A 24,368-nucleotide genomic window follows, 5' to 3' on the forward strand; every position below is an offset into this window, starting at 1 on the left:
AAAGGAACCCAACTCCATGATGGGAAGGGAGTAAAACAGAAAGCAGTTAGGTGTGAAACTGAGAGAGGCTTTTTCTTTTTGGAAAAGAAGGAACCAAAACGGACTAGAAGAGTCTAGGGAGATTTCATATAAGCATAGCAACAGAACTCATACTGTTCATCTTCCTGGCCCCAGCTCTAGCTCTGGGTCTGCCTGTCAATCTACACTTGTTGAATTTATCAAGAACCATTCTCCAGGGAATGTCAGTTCTTATTAGTGGAGCACTTTCTATATGCACCACCCCATTTAATCCTCACAATACCACATTATATAGGCACTATTATACCCCTCATTTCACAGATGAGTAAACTGAGGCACAAAAAGCTGGGTAATATGGCCAAGGTCTCAGCGCGCGCAGGCTCAGACCCAGCAGGCTGACTCAGGAGCCCCTGCCTGTCCTCTCGCCTCCAGCCCAGCCAGGGGTCACCAAGGGGACATGGAGGTGTGACGTTCAGTCCACCATCCCATTTCCAGAGGCTACACGACTCACCAGTAAGGCGTTCCTATGAAGGAATCTCGCTTCTGCAAAGTTTTCAGATTCTTGGCAGACACACCGAAGTCAGCTGCAAGGCAAGAATCTCAGATAGAGGACTGAATGGACATTCCTCCACCCACGGCCCTGGGGTGTGGACGCAGAGATTCGCGTTCCAAACGCGATACCATTTTCTGTCTAGCAAATTAGTGATCATTAAAAAATAATAACACCCACTGCTGTAAGAGGTATGCACCTTCCTACTTGCCAATAAGAATATAAATTGAAGAGGCTTTCAGGAAAGCAGTTTGGCAATAAATAGCAAGAACTTCTGAAATACCCATACTTGGGACATCCCTAGTGGTCCTGTGGTTAAGACTTTGAACTCCCAGTGCAAGGTGCATGGGTTTGATCCATGGTTGGAGAATTAAGATCCGACATGCTGCACGGTGCAGACTAAAAAAATAAATAAAATAAGACACCCATACTCTTCTGGTGCAGTAATCCAAATCTAGGAGTCTACCTTAATGAAATAATTTTCTTTCTTTTTTTTGGCAGCACCTTTCAGCTTGGGGGATCTTAGTTCCCCAGCCAGGCAGGGACTGAACCCAGGCCCTCAGCAATGAAAGCACAGAGTCCTAACCATTGCACCACCAGGGAATTCCCTGAAATAATCTTAAATATAAAAACATTATGGGTAATGATTGTTCACCAAAATGCCATTATAATAGATACAACTTAAAAACAAGCATCATTGCTTAGCTTTCATGGAGGGATTTTTAAAATTCTTATGTGCAGTATATAATACATTCTGTCTTTTCTAAAAAGGATTTAAGATTATGTATCATATATACAAACGTACACACAAGAAAAATGAACTAGGATGTGAAGAGCTGAAACATTAGAAAAGACCCTGATGCTGGGAAAGATTGAAGGCGGGAGGAGAAGGGGACGACAGAGGATGAGATGGTTGGGTGGCATCACTGACTCAATGGACATGAGTTTGAGCAGCTCCGGGAGATGGTGAAGGACAGGGAAGCCTGGCATGCTGCAGTCCATGGGGTCACAAAGAGTTGGACACGACTGAGTGACTGAACAACAACAATAAGAAAGAAGTATGTTAGTTGCTCAGTCATGTCCGACTCGTTGCGACCCCATGGACTGTATTTCCACCAGGTTCCTCTGTCCATGGAATTCTCCAGGCAAGAATACTGGAGTGGGTAGCCGTTCCCTTCTCCAGGCAATCTTCCCAACCCAGGGATTAAACCCAGGTCTCCTGTACTGCAGGCAGATTCTTCAGCATCTGAGCCACCAGGAAAACCAAGAAAGAAGGTAAAGACTAAATAACTGAACAGATTAAGTGTGATACACACACATATGGTGGAATATTTTATAGTCATTAAAGTTTTAAAATATCTTATTCAATATTTCAATACTGAATTGTACATAATATTCAACTTTAATATACATTTAATAATGATAATAGATGAGGGCGACTAAGAGGTACAAACTTCCAGTTATGAAATAAATGACTCATAGGAATGAAATGTACAGTGTAGGAATATAGTCGGTAATATTGTAATATCTTTGTGCGGCAATAGATGGTCTTATAGCAGTGATCATTTTATAATGTGTAGAAAAATCAACTCACTACGTTTTACACCAGGAGTCAATATAGTGCTGTCAACAAACAAACTCACAGAAAAAGAGATCGGATCTATGGGGGGTTGGGGGAAGGAGAATTAGATGAAATTAGTCAAAAGGTACAAACTTGCAGTTATAATTTAAATAAGTACTAGGAATGTACTTAAATATGCTTAAATATAATTAAGCACAATAAATATATATATAAATAAATATAACATTATTATATGTTATATATAAGAGTTGTTAAAAGAGTAAATCCTAAGAGTTCTCATCACAAGGAAAAACTTTTTTTCTTTTATTTTGTAACCACACAAACGGATATTCACTAAATTTATCATGATAATCATTTCATGGTGTATGTAAGTCCAATCGTTAAGATGTAACCTTAAACTGACATAGTGCTGAATGTCAATTATATCGGAATAAAAATGTAGGGGAGAATAAATTAAAATTTTAAAATACCATGTGTGCTAAGTCACTTCAATAGTGTCCACCTCTGTGTGACTCTCTGGAATATAACCCACCAGGCTCCTCTGTCCATGGGGTTCTCCAGGCAAGAATACTGGAGTGGGTTGCCATGCCCTCCTCCAGGGGATCTTCCCAACCCAGGGATCACACCCACATCTCTTACGTCTCCTGCACAGGCAGGACTTCCCACCTGGGAAGTCTTAACAAATACTGAAATATTCAATGTTTAATAGAATATGAAAATATTTTATTGGTATATTTATATAGACTCAACAGGAAAGGGAGAGGATGCATATTTGAATATATTGTATGGTTGGAATTATACCCTACCTCCCCACAAGAGCAAAACTACAGTTTGAATTATTGGAGGAAATGTACTAGCTTGCTTAAATTGTTGTCCATGGGCAGAGAGACGAGATGAGGTTTCTTCCACTTTTCTGAAGTTTGCCATTACAAAAGCATTTGACTTTCAGGACTAACAAAATAATACAATTTCTCTTTACACACATCCATCACCACCACCCATTGCTAAGGGAAGAAGCCAGCACCACAAAGAGGAATTTTCTCCAGTGCTCCAGCCTTCCAACGCCAAGTTCCACCTTGATTAAAAGCTGAACTCGGGAGGAAGCAACACACTGAGGGAACCACTGGAGTGGCAACAGCCAGCCGCCCTGAAAGCCGCCACCTGGGTCTGGAAGCCACGCTCGGCAGTTTCACTCAGACTCACAGTTTCCAACTTGTCGCTGAGCGACAGGCCTGAGCGCGAGAGAGCGGGGCTCCAGGTTCACCCCTTCTGTGTCACTGCCTTCTTTCATCTATTCATTTAAGTTCCATCTGGAACCACCCATGAGCTGGAGCAGAGAACACAGTGGGGAAAAAGCAAACAAAGTCCGTGCCCTCTGGCAACTTGAAGTTTAGTGGTGGAGGCAGCCGGCAATCCCATGAATACCAACTGTGTCTGTTCACAATCGTGTGACGTGATGGGGAGACGGGGGTGCAGGACTCGAGAGACAAGGAACGGGGGAGCCGGAAGAAGTCCAGCTAAGGAAAAACCCAGAAAATTATTCGGCGTGGCCATCTTACATGCTTATGCGTCCTACAAAAAGCTACATATTCAGCAGCGCTGCAAGGAGACGTTACACCCTGCTGCTGATATGTGTATGCTCTGGTGCACAGATGTCATTCTGTTGTCACAGCACTACAGGGAAACACACAAATAAAAACTTAAATTCATTAAAAAAAATTTTTTTTTCCATTTCCAGGCAATTCATTCATTCAACAAATATCTATTATGTGCCAGGCACTGTTCTAGGCACAAAGAGGAAACAAAACCTTCACCCTCATTGGCCTGTTTTTCTAGTGGTAGAAACAGGCCCTCCACACCATGGGACTCCTGGTAATGGGAAGGGCCATGCAGGGATAAGGCAGAGACAGGGCTGGTGCGTGCGCGGCTAGACAGGTCAAGGGCTAGGGGAGCATATTTCCAGGCAGAGGAAACAAGCTGGCTGGAGGGCCCAGGATGGGCAGGGCAGCATGGCTGGAAGGGGTGGTCTTAGATAAGGGGAGAGACAGGCAGGGGCCAGGACAGTTACCAAGCCTCCGAGCCTCAGTGTCCCCGCAGTGACACAGGGTGAGACTGTAGAAGTCACTCTGCAGGGCTGCAGTGAGGATGAAATGACACACCAAGGCGCTCAGCTCCAAGCCCAGCTCGTGGTAAGTGCTCCACCATGACAGTGAGTATTCCAGGGGGTACCTGAGCTGTACTCCCCAGAGTCTGAGGCGGGGACGAGGACGAGGCTGTACTGAGACCTCCTCCTGGGAATGGTCAGGACTGCTGGCCTCTGAGCCTCAGTCAGTGCTAACTGGACAAGAGCTACTTGGTCAGCTGAGGGAAGTGCTCACGGGACAGGTTGGCTACTGGGGCTGGAGAGCTGCTGCCTTTCAGGGTGGGAGCAGCAGCAGCTACAGGGTGAGATGCAAAGCCCAGGAAACCCAGGTGAGACGCCAGCTCTGCCCTGTTGGCCTGGACACGTCACCACCCCTCTGGACCCAGGGGTGAGGACGGGCACCCACGTGGGCCTGGCTCCCCATATAAACACCAACAACGGCTGACATGCCATCCCAGAACACCTCTGGGGAAGAGGGACTGCCTCTCAGACCCAGGGTGAGGCTTCCAGGAGAGACACTGGAGCTGGCCACTCCCATATCTCAGCACCCACTGGTCCCTTCCAAAGAAGGGAGTGGAAAAGCAGAAACCACCAGCTTTCAAAATGACACACAGTTGGTCCCCAGGGTCCTCCCTAAAACAAGTGCCTGCCAGCCTCTTGGGTGGTTGCTACTTCCGCTTCTGGGGCCCAGGCTGGGGGGGCGGCCCCTCCCCAAAGCCCAGGAACCTCGGGCTGTCCCTGGGCAGGGGGCAGGGGGGCCCCAGCTGTTTGCTCCCTGAATGGAGTTTATAAGCCATGTCCCCCGACAGGTAGACGGCTGCCCTCGGACAGTTCAAAGGGGATTTTCACCAGGCAGTCTCTGTGGTTGAAAACATTCCTCTCCCCCCTTCTCCTATTTTAAAACAAGAATCAGAGACAAAGCAGCAGGCACGTGGGGACTCTCTAAACTATCACTTCCATAAGGCAAGAGGCCATTTCTGCTTTGTCCACAGCTGTACCTGATGCTACATCTGCCACGTGAAACACTCAACAGGGCTATCAAATGAACAAGATAAATGAAGAAACAGAAAAAAAAAAAGACAAAACTGGGCCTTAAGACATATGTTTGCAGGCCTTCCCTGCCAGTCCAGAGGTGAAAACTCCATGCTCCCTGCATGCTGCAGCCAAAAACAAACAGTGGAAAAAGAAAACACGTTTGACAACAATTCTACCTCTGGAAATAAACCCCCAAACCAGACTTCAAATATACATGGAAGCTTTTAAAATATTATTCAAAAGAGTGAAAGACTAGAAATGACCTGAGCTGCTGCTGAACCCTGACTGGCAGATAGTTCAGGAAACTGAGGCTCACTCAGACCATGGGCGGAGGAGCCTGGTGCGCTGCAGTCCATGGGGTCGCTAAGAGTCCTACACGACTGAGCGACTTCACTTTCACTTTTCACTTTCATGCATTGGGGAAGGAAATGGCAACCCACTCCAGTGTTCTTGCTTGGAGAATCTCAGGGACGGGGGAGCCTGCTGGGCTGCCATCTATGGGGTCGCACAGAGTCGGACACGACTGAAGCGACTTAGCAGCAGCAGCAGCAGCAAACCATGAAATCACACGCAGTTCGTAAAAAGGATGAGCTTGCCTTTGTGCTAATTTGAAAGCTGGTCCATAACATGCTATTTCTTCCAGGGTGCTGACAGCCCAATGCACAGTGTGAAATGGACAGTGTAGACTCCAGTTATATCTTAAGAAGAACGACACGTGCTTACTGTGAACACACAGATGTCTATAAGCACAGAAAACGGTCTGGGAGGCCATCAGACTTAGTCGTGACCACCTCCCGGGAGTGGGACTTTGGTGGGGGCAGTGTACTGAGGTGGCCTTACGTTTTTTACTGTGTACACTTCATAGAGAGTATGCATTGCTTTTATGGTTTGAAAAGCTGAAATATATGTGGTAAGTTGGGGGGGGGTTGTTTTTGTTTTTAAGTAAAACCCGGTGGGGGCCAGGATGTGGTGAAAGAACTTCACACTCTGCGGGGGGGTGTGAACCGGCGCATCCAGCGTGAAGGGCACTCTGGCCTCAGGTATCAATGCCGCCTGACACACCGCACCCACCCAACGGTCCTGCTTCTGAGCAGCCCTCTAAACGGTGCGATTACAGACTGAGACCCACAGACACACACACAGGCCTGCCCGTCACCACACCGCCCAGAGGGTCGTGCGAGAAACCTCGCGAGACGCCCAAATAGCCAACTTCGGGGGATTCATAAGTTAATCATGGTTTGCACAAGCAATGGAATGAAAGAAAAACATGAAGTAACCATGTTTCTAAGGAACGTTTAAGGATATGAGGGGTTATCTGATATTATTCAATTTTTTTAAAAAGCTGACTGGAAAATATTTGTATATATTAATATATGTATATATACCATGATCTCACTTAAAAAAAAAACAACTACATGTTGATCTAATAAAAACTACTATTTACTGACAAAGCTGCTAAGCTGCTTCAGTTGTGTCCAACTCTGTGACCTCATAGACGGCAGCCCACCAGGCTCCCCTGTCCCTGGGATTCTCCAGGCAAGAACACTGGAGTGGGTTGCCATTTCCTTCTCCAATGCGTGAAAAGTGAAAGTGAAGTCCCTCAGTCGTGTGCGACTCTTAGCGACCCCATGGACTGCAGCCCACCAGGCACCTCCGCCCATGGGATTTTCCAGGCAAGAGCACTGGAGTGGGGTGCCATTGCCTTCTCCAATTGGGTGTGCAGCACTACCCAAAGAGGCTGACGTGTATCATTTGCCTTCCTCTAGATATCACCTTGCATCTCATCAGCATATACATTACTATATATTTATCATTTGTATCTATGACCCTTTGGGACAGGGAAAATTATTATCCTCATTTTACAGATGAGGACAATGAAGTTTAGAGAGATTAAGTAACTTGTGGATGGTCGCCCAACATTAAGGACAGATGTGCCGCTAAGTCTGTGTCCTTTACCACCCTCCGGTCCCACTTTTCTGAGCACAGAAAAAAGACGGGAAGGAAGCTGACAGTGGTACATTCTGGCAAGATCAGAAGGGACTTTAATTTCCTTCTTTGTGGGTCTTATTCCTAATTGTCTATAGGACTATATCTACCTATATAGTCGTTCTTAAATATATTTACTTATTACCAAGGCAATGCTGATTATCAAAAATTCAGACATTTACACAATAAAAAATGTCCATAATCCTGGCAGTGATAAACACTTATGAAATTGTTGCATCTAGCTCTAGACTTATTGATATAAATAAAAATCACATATGTAAATAAAATCATAAAAAATTATATGTGTGTGAGTGTGTATACACACACACACACACACATATGCTGCTGTATAGTCACTTCAGTCCTGTCTGACTCTTTGCAATCCTATGGACTGCAGCCCACCAGGCTCCTCTGTTCATGGAATTCTCTAGGCAAGAGTACTGGAGTGGGTTGCCATGCTCTCCTCCAGAGGATCTTCCCAACTCAGGGATCAGACCTGGGTCTCCTGCATCACAGGCAGACTCTTCACCACTGAGCTACCAGGGAAGCCCATACATATATGTGTATGTATATATATACACACACACACATACATTGGAAAAGGAAATTGCTCCGGGCACCAATGGCGAAGCATTGCAATAGTTCCAGCTGAATCAGTATTTAAGATATTTATTACAAAAAGAGCATGTTGCAAGAGGTGAGTTTAAATATAGTTCTTCCCATCACCTCTTGCAACACGCTCTTTTTGTAATAAATATCTTAAACACTGATTCAGCTGGAACTACTGCAATGCTTCGCCATTGGTGCCCTGAGCAATTGAATGCAAAACCATCAGTTAAATGGAAGGACCTCCTCTCCGGACAATGGAAAGGTCCCGACCCATTGTTAACCAGCGGTCGAGGATATGCTTGCATTTTTCCACAGGACGCAGATTCTCCAATTTGGGTTCCAGACAGATTGATTCACCATGTCTCAGCCCCTCGGATACCGGATTCCCCGGCCGCCGCGACCCCTAAGAAGGAAGGGACCTCCTCTGCCTTCACTCCCCCCCGCCAGCACGGGAAACGCCGCCGGCGTCAGGACAACTGACATCGGAGATCCCGGATGAGCAAGGAACGGATCCACCCACCAAGCAGATGTCTGAACTTCACATACAGGATATTGCTCCCCCTGATCCTTTGCCTCACAAAAGGGTGTCAGGCCGCCCGACTCAGGCGACCCGGAATGCCTCCATACCCACTTGGGGACAAATAAAAACACTCTGCCACCAGGCACGGGGAATAGCTTCCTTACAGGGATCTCCAGCTTCTCCTGAGAAAATGTTTATTGCCATGCTTGCTTTGCTTTCCTGTCAGGTAAGCGCCTCTCCTATTCCAACCAAATATTGGGCATATCTCCCAGATCCTCCAACTTTCCAAGTTGTTACTTGGAATAATGAGCCTATACGGGTCAACACAGACCAACCTCAGCTCTTGGGAGGATCCTATACTTCTTACACTAGAGATAAATATCCTATTAACTTCAATTATACCTTCAGGGGATTAACAGGTGATTTCCCTGTTTGCTTTAACTTCCCCAATGACCCTAGAAGCTTTATTACCCCCACCAAAGAAGGATGTGTTGGGGCCTCTAAAAAAATAATTATAACAGATTCCTGGTCTTTATGTCATCGGTCAGCTTGGGTATTATTGGCTCATATGCCTGGGATTCTTGACCCCTATGTAACCCTGCATTTCAAATCTCCACCAAAATATCCGAATTGTTATAAGGTTGCTCCTTCAGACAAAGTATGGAACACCATAGACAGTTGTACAGGGTATCCGACTTGGACATCTTGTACTTATGATTCAAGGATTGATTATAGGATACCAGGAGGTGGAGATTATACTATTCAGGACTGGAGCAACCCGAATCCAGGTGAGGATCCATTGGCCAATGATACATTTGAGGGCAGATTCGAGAATTTCCAGAGGGACTCCTGAGGCTCGATCCCATCTTTGCGTATGCCGAGCCTCCTTCCTCATGACCTTTGCCATGGGCGGAGTTCCTCACGCTGGCTCCCGGCAGTGATAGAATTCCAGTTGAGCTATTCCAGATCCAGAAAGATGATGCTGTGGAAAGTGCTGCACTCAATATACAATATGCACTCAGTATGCAATATGCCGGCTCCCGGCAGGAAACGGCAACCCACTCCAGTATTCTTGCCTGGAGAATCCCATGGACAGAGGAGCCTGGTAGGCTGCAGTCCTTGGGGTCGCAAAGAGTTGGACACAACTGAGCAAGCACATATATATACATATATATAAAATTTTCAGGTATTTGCTGCTTTTAAAAGAATGAAATCGGATTAAACATACTATTTTGCAACTTGTTTTTTTCCCTTTCACAGTATGTACATACATCTTAACAAAAGATTATCATTTTCTACAACTTCATTTTCAATAACTGAAAAAGATTCTACTGTATGACATACCATAACTTATTCAAGTAATTCTCTACCGGAGTAAATTGGATCATTTCTGATTTCTCGCTGTTACTAATATTGTTGAAGTGAATACCACTGTACATATCTTTCTATACATGTGTAAATAGCACACATAACTTTTATAATCAGAAAACTACATAACAGTATACATGCATAACATATCACACTCTGTGCACACACAGAGAGGCAGTGAACAGCATGAAGTTATATAGGAGACTCTCATCTGTCCCCTTAACTGCAGGCAACCACAAGAATCCAATATAAGAGCAGCCTTTTCCCAGACAACGCCAGGCCAACTAGAGCCAACCGCTGCCCAGCAGTCCTCCTCTCCTGGACCCTCCACCCCACGCCCAGGGGGTCCACAGTCCAGCTAGGTCAGGGCTCACCTGAGAGCCTTCCCGGTAGGCCTCAACCCAGGGTGGTGCCACCTGCCCCAGGAAGCATTTGGAAATAAATGGGCAGTCAGGCTGCCACAAGGAAGAACTGCTGCTGTTCAGTGAGCAAGAGCCAGGGATGCTGCCCTTCCTTACTTGGCAAAAACTGACCCATCGAAAAGGCTGGCAGCGACCCTGCAGGCAAACACTAGCCACAGGCCTCCTGGTGCAGACAGAGCAGTGGAGCCTCACTGAGGGCTTAGGACCTGCTGAAACCGGGGTGGGGATGGGAGAATCAAAGGCTTCCACCACCCAGCCCTGGGAGCCCAGGGGCCTCCTTCCTCTGGATCAGGGCAGCCAGAGGCATGCCTGGGCTCAAAAGAAGGAGGCGTCTACCAATAACCCATAATCTCTCTCATAATAACTACCAGGACATCTGTCTTCCTAGGAATATCACGGAAACAGTACCAAGCAGGGAAGTGAAAAGATTCTACGGTGATTTGAGACAAACTATTTCATGTTTCTGAGCCTCATTTTCTTCATCTAGTAAATGGGGTCATATCTTTTAAACTAATTAATTTTTGGCTGCATTGGATCTTCGCTGCTATGCACGAGTTGCAATCAGCAGCTACTCTTGGTTGCAACGCCCAGGCTTCTCTCGTTACAGAGCACAGGCTCTAGGCACGAGGCTTCAGGAGTTGCGACACGTGGGCTCAGTCGTGACTCACAGGCTTAGTTGCCCCTTGGCATGTGGAATCTTCCCAGACCAGGGATCAAACCCGAGTCCTGTGTCTCATCCACTGTACCACCAGGAAAAGTCCAATGGGTCATATTATACAACCAACTGTGAGACCGAAAGAACTGCTCTATTTTTCTATTTCCATTTTTGTTTTGTTTTTCAGGCAGCCAGATACAGGGGACCCCTAATAAGGGCTTTGTTTTCCCATTTAGTCCCCTCTGTCTTCGGCCTCCCACTCCCACTGCCTTCATCCTCTCTTCTCTCCCATAACTCTTCATTTTTCTAGTCGTTTCCCTTTCTCAAGTCAATTGCAAATTCAGTCCTTTGTTTTCCATCCACTTCCACCTCACTCACTCCCTTTTCTGAGTCGCTATTACTCCAACAGGCTGTGTCAGTTTAGAGTAGACAGCAGTTGTTTTTTTGGCAACTCCAAATCTTTTCTCCTTCTGGAAAACCTGTCCGGAAAACCATGTCCCCCACCCACAACCACACTGTTCCATGGTGGCAAGGGGGACTGTCACACTGATACATAAGCCAGCCCAATTCTCACAGAGTGACTACAAGCTGGGCCAATCAGAGAAGCCTGCTTGCTAGGCCTCCCCAGTTGGACCTGGAATCTGCATCTGAGCCACGCTGGGCCCATCAGAGCTCTTCACTGGGATTATTGACTCTGAGATGTGAAATGCTGTGGCTCAGTTTACTGCAGGAGGTGGTGCTGGGAAAAGTGAACACTTAGCCAGAAGCTGTGGGTGAGGGCTTGCACTGAGAGCCTAACCAACATGCACAGAAAGGCAAAAACCAGCGACATTCAGGGCAGCACTGTTTTCCAGGGTCCAACCACACATCTCCAGCTGCAAATATATAACTCGTATCTGTCCCAACAAGGTTCCGTATACCCTATACACATGTTACCCTGTCTGCCTTACGTCACATGAGACCAGCTTCTATCATCTGCCACCAAGAGAATCTAAGGAGGGTAGTGGTTAAGCACTTGGGCTCTGAAGCCAGTTGTTCCTCAGACTAGCTTTGTGACCTTGGGTAAGTTAATTAACCTCTCTAGGTGCCAAATCCTTCCTCTGTAGAATGTTAGCAGTAGTAGTCTGCGAGGATTCAGTGAGTTACATATTAAACACTGGCTCAGTGCCTGGTCGCCATCATAGAAGAACCAGGACTCCAGCCTGCTGGCGGCAGCAAAAAGGGATTTGGGGTTAGGGTCCAGGTGGGGGTGAGAGGCAGGTGACTGGTCCCTGCCAGGCCCACCTGCTAGGGCTCCTAAATATCAGGGCGCTTTTGGGAACTAGGGATCCTGCAGTGTCAGGCTGCTAAAGGAATGGCGGTGCTAGTTTCTACTACTTACTGAGCACCCACTATGTGTCGGGCTCTGTGTCAGGCACTCTGGTTTTTAGGGCAGTTCAGACCTCATCTTGGAACTTGAAAGACCCAAAAAGTTATGAAATTCCACTCCCATCTTCAGAGAAGCACCTCTGGGGAGAGGAACACGATTCTCTGGAGAATGAGAACCATTCCTCCTCACTACAACACTGAGTCATTCCTCAGCCCAGGAAAAAACTCAATGTATGATTGTCCTCTCTGATGGGCTGGGCACCTATAGATGCTTTGCATGTAGTGTCTCATTAAATTACCATTCCAACTCATGAGGTAAGAACTATCAGCCCAGTCTGTCTGAGGACACTATGGTTCTTAGCTGACTCATCCAAGGCCAAGGACAGATCCAGGACAAAAACACAGATCTTTGGACCTCAGAGTCCTTACCCTACTTTATATCCCAACTGTCTCAGACAGCAGACACTCTTCCTTTCTCTCTCTGCACAAAGGGATCCCCACCAGCCAGGGAAAATTTCTTCACACCCACCCAGAGCTGGAATGCCTGCTCTGCTTGGCAACTATCCAGTTGAGATTCAGAGGAAGTTTGAAATCCTAGACAGAAGTAAACACTTAACACGAGAAAGAAACCAAATGCCTAGCAGCAAGAGGAACATTACCCTTAGCTTCCCTGTAATAGTTACTTTGTGCTTTAGCTCACAGGTCACAACTCTGCAGGGAGATTCTGTTGTTACACCCATTGCACAGATGAGAAGACTGAGGCCTGAATGGTTAAATGTGTTTATTCAGCTCAGAAGTGGCAGAACCAGGATCTGAACCAGGCTTGTCTGTGTCTAGGGCCTACACTTTGCTCAGTTCACTGTGCTGCTTTCCATTTATTCCCGTTCCACTGAGAAGCACAAACAGTGTCTCCAGTGAGACCACATCCTTGCCTGGGAGGCAGAGCTGCTGAGCAATTCTCTAACACAGCCCTGGGTTGCTTAAGGCCATGCAGGGGAGTGGGGGTGCCTCCAGGGGCCCAAGAAGAGGCAGACAGACTGCCACCCCACCTCCCAAGCTTCCTCCACTGCTTGCCAGACTGCAGATTCCCGGCCCCAGGGGGAAGGATGATTTTCCAAAACAGAACATTAGGTCTCAGCAGGCGTCCACACCACAGCTCCCAGGGCCCAGCGGTAATTGTGTAAATACCCGCACATTCAAGTCCCCCTGAACTGTTCTTCCTCCTTAGTTGGCTTCCTGGTTTTCTCAGCGGCATCTGCCAAGTCACTGGGAAAGCTGATGCCCCTATCTGCTTACGTCCCATCTCTGCTGGGTTCCAGGTGGGATTCTGGAGTCTGCTCGGGAAGTCAGTGCCCCCACCCCCCGGACTGCAGGGCCGGGGTGGGGGAAACAGCATGGGAAATGAGGCCCCACCAGGCACATCCTCGCCTGCTGTCTCCACCCTGAGCTTCCCCGCTGATCCCTCAGGCTGCTGCAGACCCAGGCTCTGTGTGTCCTGCCTTCTCTGTTTGACACGTTCTTGAAGGCTGAGCCTAAGGTTTGCCTTGAATTCCCCAGGGCACATGAGACTCTCCCGTCCCAAGACTCTGCCTGACCTGGCCCTTCCTGCCTTCCCTCCACCTTTGACAGAGCCGGTCGGTCCACTAGCAGCTGGAGCCAGAGGGACGCGAGTCCAAACTCTGCTGCTTCTCGCCTCCGTGGACCGACCCTGAGCATCTCATGCTAGCGTGGGCTTTGGTGCCACACCATGATGGGTACAGTCCCCTCCCCTCTCCCAAGTGTCCCCTGGAGTGCTGAGTAAATGAGATCACATCTAGAAAGCACTCTGTCTAATGGCTGGCGTCTAGATGATGCTTCAGAGACCCAACACATATGTGTTATTATTTTTACCATCACTCCCCACAAAATACCCTACCGGGCCTTACTCGGCGCCTCTGCCCACAAGGCTGGACCTCTCTGCCCAAGCTGGTTTACCTGGCAAGTACCTACCTGCCTTTTCACAACCCAGCTCAAACTATCCTCTCACCAAGTCTCTAGAATCCTAAACACCCAACCCTGAGGCCCAGGTAGGGGAACAGGCCACCCCTCCCTGCACACCTGCACCCCAGCACCGGCTCCTTCCCCAGTCCCGATGCTCCCGTGTCTCCCCACTGGCCTGGGAAGCCTGCAGGAGGAGGACGGGGGTCTCTGTCCTGCCGTCCCCAGAGCCCAGCACAGGACAGGACTTGGCACACACCAGACACTTGACAAAACAGCAGGAATTATAGCTGGCTTTTCTGGAGAGCTTACTCTATCTTCTTATAACCAGTATCACAAAGCTCTGGATGAGCCTTCATCATCACTTCAGTTATACAGATGAGGAAGTCCACAGGCAGCAGGTGAGGTGACATGCATATCCAAGATCAAAGAGCTGGGCGCAGACTTGGATCTGAACCCAGGTCTCCCTGGCCTTCCCTGGTGGCTCAGACAGTGAAGAACATGCCTGCAATGCAGGAGAACTGGGATCGATCCCTGGGTCGGGAAGACCCCCTGGAGGAGGGCATGGCCACCCACTCCAGTATTCTGGCCTGGAGAATCCCATGGACAGAGGAGCCTAGCGAGCTACAGTCCATGGTCACAAAGAGTCAGACATGACAGCAACTAAGCACACACACACTCTCAGGCTCCAGGGTGCAAGCTCTTAGCCTCTCCAGCTAAGAGGATGAAACAGGAGGAAAGACAGCCAAAGCAGATGGGGGCTGGGCCTCAGGGTCCCACGGAGCCTTGTCTTCAGGAACAGAACTGAGTGTGGCCTCACTCATGCCTGGTTATGAGAAGCCCTCTCACACAGCTCACTTCAAGAGAGCACCAACCCTACCCTCTTGGGGACAGAGAACTTCTAACAGGCTCCCAGGTAATGTTGATGCTACCACTGACCAGGCTTTGGTTCCTGAGGGTTCAGAGCTGAGGTTCTCAAAGTGTGGTCCCTCGGATCGGCAGCATCAGCTGGGAGCTTATGAGAAACGCAGGTTCTTTGGCCCCCTCCACAGACAGAAACCCCAAGAGATGTACCCAGCAAGCTGAGACTCAGAAGCCCACCAGGTGACCAAGAAGTACTAAATCTGAGAACCCACTGGTCTTGCGTTGCTCGTGTAAGACCTCCAGCTCTCGGTTCCCAGAGGTGCGGGAGCCGGGAGGTAAGCAGTGGCCTGGGCTCGGCCCCGCCTCTGTCCTCAGCAGGTCTGCTGCAGGCCCTCCCCGTCTCTGAGCTTTGGAGTCCTCAAAGTGGGGATGAAGGAGCCGTGCTGTTTCTGTGCCAATCCTGATTATTGCTGCGGTTCTCTATCACAGGGGCTCGCTGGTGCTGCAGGTTCTTATGGACATAATTAAAATGTTCCTTAAAGAGACGAAGGTAGGGACTTCCCTGGTGGTACAGTGGTTAAGAATCTGCCTTCCAATGCAGGGAACATGAGTTCAACCCCTACTCAGGGAACTAAGATTTCACGTAACCCAGGGCAACCAAGCCTGAGCACTCCAACTACCGAGCCTGCCCGCCCTGTGGCCTGTGCAACTCAACCAGAGGAGCCCGCACACCGCAACGAGCACCCTGTGTGCCACAGCCAAGCCCCAGCACAGCCAGACACAAAGAAAGGAGGAGACGGAGGGAGCTGCTAGAGAAACCGCACACAATGACACTTCTGAGTGGGAAGCTCAGGGCTGAGCAAGAGGAGCGGCTGCAGGTGAATGAACTATTTATTCTCAGAGGAGGATGTCAGTAGAAAGTAGAGGTGAATGTAGTCAAGAGATTGCCATCTCTCTACTGTTAATATCACCCCCTAAATCCTCTCTATCCGCACATCCTTCTACGGACAAGGCAGGCAGAGGTAACTGGGATGACCCTCAGGGCCAAGGTCTGGAGGGTGAGACTGCACGCACTTTCTGACTTCCCCTTTAAACCTTCCTGCACTGTGTGCATTTTCTATAACAAACACACAGAGCTTTTTCATCAAACAATGAAAATCATTGCTTTAAAAAACAGCATTATAGGCATTTATACAATAGTGAAGGAGTAGATGCGGGAAGAGTTAAAAGCTATTGTCTCAGCGGTGGGGACAGGGAAAGGAGGTAGTAAAGCAGAGGACACAGACATGTGTTGCTGCTACTACTAAGTCGCTTCAGTCGTGTCCGACTCTGTGCGACCCCATAGACGGCAGCCCACCAGGCTCCCCCGTCCCTGGGATTCTCCAGGCAAGAACACTGGAGTGGGTTGCCATTTCCTTCTCCAGTGCGTGAAAGTGAAAAGTGAAAGTGAAGTCGCTCAGTCGTGTCCGACTCTTAGCGACCCCATGGACTGCAGCCCACCAGGCTCCTCCGTCCATGGGATTTGCCACGCAAGAGTACTGGAGTGGGTTGCCATTGCCTTCTCCCAGACATGTGTTATTTTGGTTTAAAAACGTATTAAAAATAAAAAGAAGTTCTGACACATGCTACCACGTGGACGGACCTTGAGGACATTGTGCTAAGAGAAATAAGCCAGTCACGAGAACACAAATGATTGCGCTTGTAGAGCAGTTATATGCAGAGAGACCTGGAGGAGAGAGCGGGCAGGGACGCTGCTTAATGGGCACAGTTCGGGCAGAGGACGAAGTCCCGGAGACGGGTGACGGTGGCGGTTGCCCAGCAGTGTGGGTGCACTTCATGCCCCTGAACTAGACACTGACAGATAGCTAAGACGATAAATTTTATGTTATGTGCATTTTGTGTGTGTGCTCAGTTGCTCAGTGGGTCCAACTCTCTGTGACCCCATGGACTGTAGCCTGCCAGGCTCCTCTGTCCATGGGGTTTTCCAGGCAAGAATATGGGAGTGGGTTTGCCAGTTCCTCCTCCAGGGGATTTTCCCGACCCAGGGGTCGAGCCCACGTCTCCTGCATTGGCAGGTGGATTCTTTACCGCTGTGTCATCTGGTAACCCTATGTATATTTTACTACAGTTGGAAAAAAACAAAGAGAAGGGATTCATAATGAAATAAAAAAATAAGGTTTCGATATATGCCCCTGATGTACTATTTTCCACCTGCAAATGGACCTCCATCTGTCACTTCCCCTCAAATTCTCTCTATCGGAAGCAGGAGCAAAAGGGGTTGGGCCAGTGCCTCCTTGAGGTGCTGCCAGCCCGTGGACGAGATCATGGTTGGCAGTGAGCGGCTGACTGTGCTACAGGATGCTGGGCCCCCATCACCTCCACAGACCAGGTTCCAGGGGTCTCTCCCCACCCCTAGTTGTGACAATCAGAGATGTCTCCAGACAACTCTCCCCCAGTTGAGAACCCTGGGTTAGATGCAGCCACAATGGGAACTGTGCCCCGCTGGATGGGGACAGACCTGGAAGGACCTCAGCATCCCATGGGAGTGTGGACTCACACTCCCTCCTGTCCACAGAGGCTGGGCCCAAACCTCAGGTGGGCGGTGCGGGGCTCTGCCTTCCCACCTCGCCCGAGACGCCCCTTACCCAGCCTGATGTCCCCCTCGAGGGTCATGAGCACGTTGCCGGCTTTCAGGTCCCGGTGGATGATCTTCTTGCCATGAAGGAAGGTGAGGGCTTCCAGCATCTGGCGGCAAACCACCTGAATCTGGGGCTCGGTGAGGCCTCTGTCCAGCTCTGCAAACAGAGAGGAGAACACGTCAGTTCAGCAAGCGTTCAGTGCAGGCAACTGCAGTCAGGCTCCCGCAGGCACAGAAGCACACCAGCCACCAACGTGCTTGAGCCCTTACTGTACACCAGGTACCCTGCCAAGCACTTTACACACCACCTGCTTTGGGGTCACAGTAACCCTATGGGACAGGCACAGCTGTTACCCCATTTCACAGGTGAGGAGACTGATGCTCAGAGAAGTCAAGTCACTTGCTCAGGGTCACACAGTAGGGTCACAGATCTGAGACTGAAAACAGCCAGCTGGGCTTCAGAACTCAGGTTCACAAACACAACCCTTCTGAAGGGCAGAGACCCGTTCCGTGAGCAGGTCCTGAGGGTCAGGCTCCGTGCTAGGTGCAGGGTCTCAGAGAGGCATGGAAATGACGAGCAGTGCTTTGAACACAGTGGGCGTGGGGGCGAGGGAGGGCAGCAACCCCTTCTACCTGGGGAGTCAGGAGGCTCCCCAGAGGAAGAGGCATTCACACTGTGTCCTGAAGGAAGAACAGATGTTTGAGAGGAGAAAAGGTGGCGCCAGGGCATTCCAGGTCAAGGAACCAGCCAAAGGAGTGGCCTGGAGGCGACAGGAGCTGGTGCTGAAAAACGGTACACAGGCTGCTGGTGATGGTGGGGCACGAGATGTGGGAGGAGAGGGGCCATCACCAAAAGCCTCTGGGGCACGAGTTGGAGCCGAGGATGCACACGAGCGCACACACAGACACAACACACACAGACACACACACTCTACATACAACACAGTGCCCACTGAGAGATGGCAGGGCTGTCTTCTTTGAGCAGGTGGGGAGCGCAAACAAGAGTATTCCAGCAGGGGGAACAGCAAGTGCAAAGGACCCTCCCCTCCCCGCATGGAGAAGTGGAGGATACAGGTCAGCAGGAGATGTGGAGGCTGCGTTTTCTTTGAAATCCAATGGGCAGTGCAGGAGAGGTTCTGAGAGGGACAGAGATACAACCTGAGCTTTGCATTAAAAAATTCCTCCTGGCACAGCAAGTGAAGAGCTTGCAGGGGAACAAGAGTGGGCAGGGGCTTAGCTGGCAGCCACATGGTAGTCCAGGAGGGCTACGTGGTGGCCAAGGCTTCACAGAGGAAGGATTCCTGACAGGGAGGTGGGAATGACAGGGTGTGCAACTGGTGGGTGCAGTGGGAGGAAGGGCATGAGAAGAGTCAAGGATGACATCCCATGCTCATTGCTTTGTGAGCCATCATGATTATTTATTTCTTTTAAAAATATTTTGGGCATGCCAAGGGGCAAGTGGGATCATAGAAACCCACACTCCTGCACTGGAAGCTTGGACTCTACTGCAGAACAACCAGGGCAATTCAGTTCAGTCGCTCAGTTGTGTCCAATTCTTTGCGACCCCATGGACTGCAGCATGCCAGGTCTCCCTGTTCATCACCAACTCCCAAAGCTTGCTCAAACTCAAGTCCATCGAGTCAGTGATGCCATCCAACCATCTCATCCTCTGTCGTCCCCTTCTCCTCCTGCCTTCAATCTTTCCCAGCATCAGGGTCTTTTCCAATTAGTCAGCTCTTCGCATCAGGTGGCCAAAGTATTGGAGTTTCAGCTTCAATATCAGTCTTTCCAGTGAACACCCAGGACTGATCTCCTTTAGGATGGACTGGTTGATTCTCCTTGCAGTCCAAGGGACTCTCAAGAGTCTTCTCCAATACCACAGTTCAAAAGCATCAATTCTTTGGCACTCAGCTTTCTTTATAGTCCAACTCTCACATCCATACATGACTACTGGAAAAACCATAGCCTTGACTAGATGGACCTTTGTTGGCAAAGTATGTCTCTGCTTTTTAATAGTTAGTCATGGCTTTTCTTCCAAGGAGTATCTTTTAATTTCACGGCTGCAGTCACCATCTGCAGTGATTTTAGAGCCCCCAAAAATAGTCTCTCACTGTTTCCATTGTTTCCCTATCTATTTGCCATGAACTGATGGGACCAGATGCCATGGTCTTAGTTTTCTGAATGTTGAATTTTAAGCCAACTTTTTCACTCTCCTCTTTCACTTTCATCAAGAGGCTCTTTAGTTCTTCTTTGCTTTCTGCCATAAGGGTGGTGTCATCTGCATATCTGAGGTTATTGATATTTTTCCCGGCAATCTTGATTCCAGCTTGTGCTTCCTCCAGCCCAGCATTTCTCAAGATGTACTCTGCATAGAAGTTAAACAAGCAGGGTGGCAATATACAGCCTTGACGTACTCCTTTCCCGATTTGGAACCAATCTGTTGTTCCATGTCCAGTTCTAACTGTTGCTTCCTGACCTGCATACAGATTTTTCAGGAAGCAGGTCAGGTGGTCTGGTATTCCCATCTCTTTAAGAAATTTCCAGTTTGTTGTGATCCACACAGTCAAAGGCTTTGGTGTAGTCAATAAAGCAGAAGTAGATGTTTTTTCTGGAACTCTCTTGCTTTATCGATGATCCAAAGCATGTTGGCAATTTGATCTCTGGTTCCTCTGCCTTTTCTAAATCCATCTTGAACATCTGGAAGTTCACGGTTCATATACTATTGAAGCCTGGCTTGGAGAATTTTGAACATTACTTTCCTAGAGTATGAGATGAGTGCAAATGTGCGGTAGTTGGAACATTCTTTGGCATTGTCTTTCTTTGGGATTGGAATGAAAACTGACCTTTTCCAGTCCTGTGGCCACTGCTGAGTTTTCCAAATTTGCTGGCATATTGAGTGCAGCACTTTACAGCATCATCTTTTAGGATTTGAAATAGCTCAACTGGGATTCTGTCACCTCCACTAGCTTTGTTCGTAGTGATGCTTCCCTAAGGCCCACCTGACTTCACATTCCAGGATGTCTGACTCTAGGTGAGTGATCACACCATTGTGGTTTTCTGGGTCATGAGGATCTTTTTTGTATAGTTCTTCTGTGTATTCTTGCCACCTCTTCTTAATATCTTTTGCTTCTGTTAGGTCCATACCATTTCTGTCCTTTATTGCGCCCAACTTTGCATGAAATGTTCCCTTGGTATCTCTAATTTTCTTGAAGAGATCTCTAGTCTTTCCTATTCTGTTGTTTTCCTCTATTTCTTTGCACTGATCACTGAGGAAGGCCTTCCTATCTCTCCTTGCAATTCTTTGGAACTCCGCATTCAAATGGGTATATCTTTCCTTTTCTCCTTTGCCTTTAGCTTCTCTTCTTTTCTCAGCTATTTGTAAGGCCTCCTCAGACAACCATTTTGCCTTTTTGCATTTCTTTTTCTTAGAGATGGTCTTGATCACTGCCTTCTGTACAATGTCATGAACCTCCATCCATAGGTCTTCAGGCACTCTATCTATCAGATCTAATCCCTTGAATCTATTTGTCACTTCCACTGTATAATCATAAGGGATTTGATTTAGGTCATACCTGAATGGTCTAGTGGCCTTCCCTACTTTCTTCAATTTAAGTCTGAATTTGGCAAAAAGGAGTTCATGATCTGAGCCACAGTCAGCTCCTGGTCTTGTTTTTGCTGATTCTATAGAGCTTCTCCATCTTTGGCTGCAAAGAATATTATCAGTCTGATTTCGGTATTGACCATATGGTGATGTCCATGTGTAGAGTCTTCTCTTGTGTTGTTGGAAGAGGGTGTTTGCTATGACCAGTGTGTTCGCTTGGCAGAACTCTTATTAGCCTTTGCCCTGCTTCATTATGTATTCCAAGGCCAAACTCCTGTTATTCCAGGTATCTCTTGACTTCCTACTTTTGCATTCCAGTCCCCTATAATGAAAAGGACACCTTTTTGGGTGTTAGTTCTAGAAGGTTTGTAGGTCTTCATAGAACTGTTCAACTTCAGCGTCTTCAGCATTACTGGTCAGGCCATAGACTTGGACTGCTGTGATATTGAATGGTTTGCCTTGAAAATGAACAGAGATCATTCTGTTGTCTTTGAGATTGCATCCAAGTACTGCATTTCGGACTCTTCTGTTTACTACGATGGCTACTCCATTTCTTCTAAGGGATTCCTGCCCACAGTAGTAGATATAATGGTCATCTGAGTTAAATTCACCCATTCCAGTCCATCTTAGTTCACTGATTCCTAAAACATCGATGTTTGCACTCTTGGCATCTCCTGTTTCACCGCTTCCAATTTGCCTTGATTCATGGACCTAACATTCCAGGTTCCTATGCAATATTGCTCTTTACAGCATCGGACTTTACTTCCATCACCAGTCACATCCACAACTGGGTGTTATTTTTGCTTTGTCTCTGTCTCTTCATTCTTTCTGGAGTTATTCCTCCACTGATCTTCAGTAGCATATTGGGCACCTACCGACCTGGGGAGTTCATCTTTCGGTATCCTATCTTTTTGCCTTTTCATGCTGTTCATGGGGTTCTCAAGGCAAGAAAACTGAAGTGGTTTGCCATTCCCTTCTCCAGTGGACCACGTTTTGTAAGAAGTCTCCACCATGCCTCATGGTGTAGGGCCACCCAAGACAGACCAGGGCAGTCTGTGATTATTTAGTTCTTGCTCCTGCCCAAGCTCCCTGGGCTGAGGCCAGCCCTGAAGTCCTGCCTGCTCAGCCCTCAGGCTGAAGGCTCCCAGGCTGGTGGGCAAGAGCACTGCATTGAGGCCTGCCTCTGGTTTGGGCTTCCAGGTCCCCCTGCAGCGCCTGGAGGAATCCCCACGGTCAGATCCCTCAGGCTCAGTAAAAACAAATATGCCAGCCAGGGTGGAGGCGCTGTCTGCAGTGTCCTGGGAAGCCCGGCTCCAGAGCAGGGCTCCTGAACCAGGGATCATTCTGGGTCCGTATCTCCTTCCCTGCAGCCTCGTCCTCAATCCCTGCATCTCCCCCAGCCGCGGTCCAAGATCAGAGTCTGTGAGGACTTTAGGGCCACACAGACTGTGCCTGAACTTGGGCACTGCCTCTTACTGGCCGTGTGATTTCTGGCAAGTCACTCTATCTCCCTACATCTTCATTATTGGTCTGTAAAATGGAATGAGGAGGACATGAAGGCAGGGCTCAGAGATAAAGCATGTTAATGTCTCAGCATGGAACACAATCAAGAAAAGGTGATGACCATTACGCTGGTCCTGAGATTATGCTGGACTGTCTGTAGCAAATTTTTAAATGTCAAAAGTGTACCTGGAAAAAAAAAAAAAGTACCTGGCTCATGTCTGATTTACTTACATAGATGAAACAGGAAAAATCAAAGCGAGGAGGAGGAGGAGGAGGAGGAGGATGACCTCAACGCCACCATTTTTTGAGCCTTTACAACGCACCAGCACAAGGATTGGGTGCGTTATTTCATGAAAGCTTTATAATGATCCAAAGAGGCAGACAGACATAACTCAATTAAAAAAATTTTTTTTGTTTTGATGTGGACCATTTTTAAAAGCCTTGTTATTAAATTTGTTACAATATTGCTTCTGTTTTATGTTTTGGTGTTTTTGGCCAGGAGCCATGTGAGATCTTGACTCCCCAACCAGAGACTGAACCGGAAGGTGAAGTCTTAAGCGCTAGATGGCCAGGAAAGTCCCTATGACACATTTTTAAAGTCCAGTTTATTGAGATACAATTTACATACAGTAAAATTCGCCTTTTTGGGTGTACAGTTCTGTGAATTTTGGCAACTGTATGTGGTCACACCAACAGTCCCACAGTTTAGATACAGAATACATACTTCTATCACTCCCCAAAATTCCCCACTGTCCCCCTTCCACCCCCCAACTCTAGCCACGAAGCAATCACTAATTAGATCTGTTCCTATAGTTTCATCTTTTTCTAGAAAGGCATATAATTGGAATCACACAGCATGGTGAATTTTTAAGGTAAATTTTTGATTACATAGCAATACATGAATACTTTCTTCCTAATAAAAAAAAGTTGCAACATTGCAGATGAGCCTAAGTCCCCTTTGAAATCATATCCCAACCCGCGCCTCATCCTTCTGCTCTGCAGGAGGGCTGAGAGCCAAAAATGTGTAACAGCTAGCAAGTCACGGCCAGCAGGATCAGAACGAGCACTGGCCTTAACAAACTAAAGCGGCCATACAGTGATGTGCTGGACGCATGCTCCCCTCACGCTGTAAAGGGGCCAGCCCAGTGCCCACAGCCACCAAGCCGAGGAACCTGGGATGGCCCTCAGGAACCCTGGGCCCTGAAACCAGGCTCATCCCTCTACACAGCTCTGCAAGGCGATGGGTGACAACCTGGGGTAGAAAGGCCCTCTGAGCAGGGCAGGCATCTGTGAGAGAGTCAACCCCTGGCCACAGAGCTGCAGCTGCGACCTGGCTCTCACTGGGCCAGCTCTCCCCATGCCAGCTTCTCTTATCCCACCTGGATTTCTAAAACAGTAATGGCACTGTTTCTTCAAGCTGCCACCATCAGAGAGCAAACCACCTGGGGCTGGACCAGTTAGTTCCATCAGGAGAACTGAGAGAAAATGGTTGGAGATCCCTGCTTTTCAAAGAACCTCTCTCAGGGGTC

At 48.2% G+C, this 24,368-nt stretch overlaps 1 protein-coding gene across 2 annotated transcripts in view; it reads right to left on the bottom strand.

Annotated features, from left to right (window-relative positions):
• Window positions 1-24,368, bottom strand: part of STK10 (serine/threonine kinase 10) — a 127,527-nt gene that overhangs the window by 50,320 nt on the left and 52,839 nt on the right. For both annotated transcript variants that reach the window (XM_055554570.1, XM_055554571.1), the window contains exons 4-5: window positions 17,743-17,892; window positions 530-602 (exon numbers count right to left, since the gene is read on the bottom strand). In XM_055554570.1, coding sequence (XP_055410545.1) covers window positions 530-602; window positions 17,743-17,892 — 223 coding nt within the window. The remainder of the gene's footprint in view (window positions 1-529; window positions 603-17,742; window positions 17,893-24,368) is intronic.

Source organism: Bubalus kerabau, chromosome 18 (genome assembly GCF_029407905.1).
Source record: "Bubalus kerabau isolate K-KA32 ecotype Philippines breed swamp buffalo chromosome 18, PCC_UOA_SB_1v2, whole genome shotgun sequence".
Taxonomy (NCBI): domain Eukaryota; kingdom Metazoa; phylum Chordata; class Mammalia; order Artiodactyla; family Bovidae; genus Bubalus; species Bubalus kerabau.